This window comes from Brassica oleracea, chromosome C3 (genome assembly GCF_000695525.1).
Source record: "Brassica oleracea var. oleracea cultivar TO1000 chromosome C3, BOL, whole genome shotgun sequence".
In the NCBI taxonomy this organism is placed as follows: Eukaryota; Viridiplantae; Streptophyta; class Magnoliopsida; order Brassicales; family Brassicaceae; genus Brassica; species Brassica oleracea.
In genome coordinates, this window is record NC_027750.1 from 59,004,265 (window position 1) to 59,010,379 (window position 6,115).

Consider the following 6,115-nt stretch of genomic DNA (forward strand, 5'->3'; position numbering starts at 1 on the left):
CGCGAGTCAAAATCTAGTTAGGAAGTTAAACTTCTTTAGTTTCCATTTTATTGGTTACCAAGTGCCATTATGTTTAACAATTTCAATAAGAAATAGATTATAATAAGACCGCATTATGTGAAAGAAATATTAGAGGAAGCTCTGTTCATTTTTGTATCCAAGCGCGACGTCCAGATGCAAATATTCAAATGCTGTTCATTTAGATAATATTACATCAATATTTAGACGATGTGTCTAAATGTAAACTCTATAATATCTAGATATTTAATATGGAAGAGCATATAAAATTTGGATACAACAATTAATACCAAAATGATGATGTAGATCATTTATATACACCATAGATAAATGATTATACTATCTTTCTTCTATATATATATATATAGTAGACTTTTATTTCATCTCAAGTATCTATCTCATCAATAGATGTACCAAAAGTTGATACCTTGTCACAAATTTTTTAAACTTACTAAATTTATTTCATATTTTTCATTTTCTTAATATTTGGATCAAATTTATTAACAAAACATTTATAACCCATAAATTATATATAAATCATTTATAAAGATTAATAGTTCATAGATTTTTTTCCTAGTTACATGTTGTTTTCGTGATGACATCATCTAGAAATAAACTATATCATTAATATTTAAATCTAAATTTATCTGCATATAAATATATTTAAAATGAATATGAGATATCATTTGTTTATTTTCGTGATGGTTAATTTTTATGTGTATATTACATAATTTAAGATTTAATTATTTTCAAATGTAATTATAAATATGTTTAAATTAATAGGAGATGTATTTATCATTTTAACATGTTATATACGTAAATTAAAAGAAATAAAAAAGTGGTTTGTAAATTTGATATCATAAAATAAAAAAAATCATGTTTCCGTATTTTAATTTTAAAAATAAAAAAAAAGTGATTACACTAATGTATTTTATATTTTATATTTTCAAACTTTTTAATATTTAAATGGGATAACCGGGGCTTCGAGCTCTAGTGGTAAAAGGCTTACAGCTGTGAGTACCGCCACCTGGGTTCGAATCCCGGCCACTGGAGAATTAACATTTCGGCATCGCCAGGGACAAAGGATCGACACGTAGCAACACGTGACTAGTCTGGATCACTTCTGTGAGGTCAGGATACTCCTGTATAATTCAAAAAAAATATTTAAATGGGATATTCGGTTAATGAATGTTACATATGAAAGATTGATCAATCTTCTAAAGCCCAAAATGGGCAAAGCCCGAAATAAAACACAAAAGGTCAAGACAAACGGGCACTCTCTCTCGCTCTTTTCATTTTTCTGTATGTAAATTTGCATTAATGTGAATAAAATTTTGTTTCTTTGATAAACGGATCAATTCTTGTTCTTGCTTAGAATCGTGGGTCTGCTTTAGTTATTATAATATATGATTATATGATCGACCATGAAAACTGATGGATACTGTTTTATTGTCTTATACTCTGTTCATTTGCTTAGGAACTTTGTGACAGAAGAACACAATCAATGAAAACGAAATTTTATATTTAAAAAATATTATCCAGAAAGTGAACCTAAAAACAAGCCGGTCAAAGTAATCTACCTTTTAACTCTGGTCTTAGTCAATAAATGAGTGCTTCTTCGTTGAAATTTAGACACTTGGAAAATTTGTACTTACATAATATTGTGTGGTCGGAGGAAGAAACCAAAACGAAAAGTCATGTTTGTATCTTTCTACCATGAGTCTTGTGGGGATCAAACTCACCATTAGTCTGAAGAAATTTCTTTCTGGATATATATTTGGTGAAACTCTCTAACTTTTAACTCACTTTAGTCTCTCTTTACCTTTTCTTACATATAAAGCAGGGTTGGTGAAATCTGAAAGGAATCCTATTTCGTTGGAGTTTGTTGCATCTTGTAAGTCCAGTGTCTAATCTTTATGACCTATTTGCTGAAACTATTGAGTATAGCTTTGACCTTTTATACATATCCCTCGATGTGATATGTTCATTCATATGAAACCACAAAGTTGAAGCTCTTGTGTTGCTTGTCTGTGTCTTATGAGGTTTTCTTGATTACAGTTTCTTGCATCTAAAGCTATGAATTTCAATCAAAAAGCTCATCCGGATTGCGTATATTCAGACAATCCTTTCCATGAATGTGCTTCAGCTTGTTTAGAGAAAATTGCTCAAGGCCATGTCAAGAAGAAGACTAAGAAGCAAGGTAGGTCATTTTCTTTCTTTTTTTGATGATCATTGTTTTTTCTATTGTAAATTATTTTTCAAGTAAAAGTTTATGTAATTAAAATTATTGCAGGTTTAAAGACTCTTAGTTTCTCAGGGAGTTTTGGTAGGAAAAAGAAGGAATCATATCCACAACCACTTTCACCGTTATCTGCAAGGCCATATCAAAACGGTGGAGGCAGTTTTGGAAACGCTAATTTTCCCAAGGTTCACCATGCAGTTGCTGCACCTGTAGCTGTGAAGAACAAGACAGTTTCTGATACGAATAAGTCTTTCTCCTCTTCATCATCTGATGATTTCTTTAAGCATAAACCGGAGAAAAAACTCTCTCAAATCATTCCTCTTTCCCCCCAAAAAATGGTATTTTTATCTCTTAGTCTTGTCCATCATTCAAACCATTCGTCTATATTAGATGTTTCTCAATGTTTCTAGCATCCTTTGAAGGTTGATACAAGCAAACCGGTATCACCTAAACCGGGAAAACAAGAAGGGGAGATTGAAGCAGGCGTTGAAACTACATTATTTAATTTCCTAAATTCTCCAATACCGCATGGAAAAGAGAGCAGTGATGATGATGAAGAAGAAGAAAGCAACAATGAGATTGGAGTAGAGCTCGATCTTGAGTCAGTAATGTCTGACACTATCGTCTCTGTCGGGAAATACAGAGTGAGATCGGGTTTGGCAGCAATCCTGAAAGCTATCATCGAGAAACACGGAGACATTGCTCAAAACTGTAAGCTGGAGTCGGGGTCAATGCGGTCTCGTTACCTCGAGTGTTTATGTTCGTTGATGCAGGAACTGAAGTCAACCCCGGTCGGGAAGTTGACCAAAGTCAAAGTCAAAGAGATGTTGGCAGTTCTCAGAGACTTGGAGTCAGTGAACATCGAAGTGGCTTGGCTGCGTTTGGTTCTTGAGGAGTTTGCGCGGTCTCAAGAAGATGTAGAGAGTGAAAAAGAGAGGCAAGAGAGTTTACTGAAGGCTAAGAGAGAAGAGCTTGAAGCTCAAGAAGCTGATTTGGTTCGGATGGAGGAGGAAGTGGCCGAGGCGAGGTTGCGGATTGAGGAGACACGGGACCTGGTGGTCGAGATGGAGAGTGAATGGGTGAGGATGGAGAAAATGGGATTCAAGATTGAGAAATTTAAAGGGAAAACGTTTATAGATGAGCTTCTGTGAGATTGTATTTGTGTGATTGTGATTTTGTTAAGGGTTTAATAGTAAGTTGTAGCACAAAATCTAAAGACTCTAAAATGAGTTTTCGGTTTTCTAGAAGTATATGGGAAAAAATGGTTTTATTTTATATCACTAAGGTGAATGTTTATTTATTAGTAACTTGTAATGGTGTTGATGTATTTTGTTGTTGCTAATAAATATGTTTGGCTTTGTGATGCAAATGTTCTTTTACTTTTTTAGTTTCTTTCGTTTTCTCTAATGGAATGATTATAAGAATACATGTTCTCTTGAGTTTAGTTAGATAACGAAAGCTATGTTCCTGAATCTGCTAGTGGCTTATGCACAGAATGTTTTAGACTTTGTTAATTCACTTGGTCAAAACTACTTGTATAATTTAATCATTTTCAATAAATTATAGAAAATGTGAAAAGGATGCTTTTATGGAGATAGTAAAAATGTATACTGAGAAGAACTAACACAAAGAAGAAATGTAAGAAAATTATCTTACAGCCTACTCTGTTTTAACTTCTGCTCTGTTCTTAAGCCGTTAGACTAACGAACTTTGTTATTTGCGGCAATGCCACTAGGCTTCAGTTACTCATGTGGCCTTTATATTGAAGCCACTGTAACATGGCCCAACAGGCAGCTCCCGAGCCGAAGACTATGCGTAAAACGGCGAAACTAAACTAGAATCCCCCAAAAAGGAATGTGCTTGGTCTTTTTGCATAGCATGAGTAAATAATTAATTAACATTATTGAAGATTAAGTCTTAACTACTAGTGAGAGCAATAGTTGTAAAGGAATCACAAGACAAAACACAGAAGATGACAAATGATGTCAACGACAAATTGTTTGTCGCTTCAAATCACCTTTGACAACGAATTTTTGTTTTCTTATGTTTCTTAATTTCTATAATATTTTTTTTAATTTCTATAATATTTGACGAACCAATTTGTGGGATAAAATTATTCTCAAGTCAGTTGCCTTCCAAAACTAATGTTGTACCATTTTTTATCAACATTATTAGAGAAGGTGTGTTTTTGTCGACACCAAAAAAATAATTCTGAACATCAAATTAAAACCAAAAAGTCGGCAACTTTTTAAAGAGTCTGCTTTTGATCAATCTTCTACAAAACTGAATAATTGAAATCTAGACTCAAAAGAACTTCAGTTCATAACTAGTTAATATTCATTTTAGTTTATTAGGTTAAAATGTTCGATTTTTTGATTTTTTTCCGGTAACCAGAAATTAATATTATTTATTTATTTTCATGTTATGAATTTTAGATAGTCGTCATGTTGAACCAATAATTTCATATTATAGTTTCTATAAACAGATAATAGTTTAAGAAAAAGAAAATAAAATTATTAAGACAAGTCATTTCACTACAATTTGGTCGGTAGTGTAAGAAGCATTAAGAAAAAATATTTTAACTTTCAAAAAAATTAGATACTTCAGTTGTGGTGAATACTTGGTTACAAAGTGCTCACATCAAGGTGCACATATACGTGTATGTAAAAAGTATATAAAAATAGTTGACAAATATATAAAGATATTGTTAATTAATATTAAATGACATTTTTGTTCAAATAATACATGAAAGATAAAATTAAAATTAATTTAAAATAAAAAAAAAGCCTTGACATTAGTCATATTTTTCATATAAAGAAAATAAAATTGTATCCATAAATAGAGGTAGACACATATCGAATATTTGGGTATTTGGAAGCATTTGTGTCGATTCAATCTTTAGCCACCTAGATATTCGGTGACTCGGATATCAGAAATGTTTTAGAATTTTAAAGAATATAAAATTTAATCCGTAAATAAAATAAAATTTTAAAAATAATTAAATTTTTTTAATAATAACATTTTATTACAAAATAAAACATTATTAAACTTTTTAAATTCTAGTACCTAATATAATAAATTTAATTCATAAAAATATTGTAAAACTGATATAAAGTATAATATATATAACGTATATATATAATTCTTTACAAATATGTATATATATGCATATAGCAGATCGAATTAGATATTTGTTCTTAAAAATATTAGTATTTGTGATTTACTTCTTTTTTGGATATTGTATTTTACTATTTGATTTGTTTCATAGAGTTACGGATATCCAGATTTTTTGTTCAATTCAAAACGGATAACGAATCGAATCAAAATTTAAGAATATTTTGTTCAACTTTATCCTTAAACAATATAAATAATATAGATATAGTTTGGATTTTTATTCGTTATCTATTTTTATTCGAACCAAAATCCAGAGTTTTATTTGAATCAAGTATGTGGGTTTTATATTAAAAAAATGCAAAGTACATAATGTGTACATATTTATGAATATAGTGTGAACGCGTTAGCATACTTATTATCAAATCATTGTGAGACTGACACATGTCTATTATAGTGTGAATGTATTTATTACAATGTTTATCCTATAATATATAAGGGATTCAGTTATAATTTGTAATACATGTCAAAAGTTTTCTAACCACTAATTTTATATTCGGTTTATTTTACTTCGGATACATCTATTTTTAGATATCATATTAAAATAAACATGAAATTAGGTACTTTTAGTTTTAAATACTTATTTGTATACTATGATAAAATAAGCATATAATTGAATATTTGAAATATTAATTTAAGTATTAAATATTTATTTCGGATATTATTTTTTTGGATTTTCGAGGT

General features: G+C 30.1%; 1 protein-coding gene across 2 annotated transcripts; it reads left to right on the forward strand.

Annotated features, from left to right (window-relative positions):
- The first annotated feature begins 1,670 nt into the window (after positions 1 to 1,670).
- LOC106331584 lies at positions 1,671 to 3,535 on the forward strand. 2 transcript variants are annotated; one of them, XM_013769970.1, is made up of 4 exons: positions 1,671 to 1,912; positions 2,077 to 2,218; positions 2,312 to 2,598; positions 2,671 to 3,535. In XM_013769970.1, the coding sequence occupies exons 2-4, from the start codon at positions 2,095 to 2,097 to the stop codon at positions 3,409 to 3,411; spliced, it is 1,152 nt and encodes a 383-aa protein (XP_013625424.1). In that variant the 5' UTR covers positions 1,671 to 1,912; positions 2,077 to 2,094; the 3' UTR covers positions 3,412 to 3,535. The 2 variants fall into 2 exon arrangements, with proteins under 2 accessions (XP_013625424.1, XP_013625425.1); XM_013769971.1 differs by having other exon boundaries at positions 1,672 to 1,912; positions 2,683 to 3,535.
- Positions 3,536 to 6,115: the final 2,580 nt, after the last annotated feature.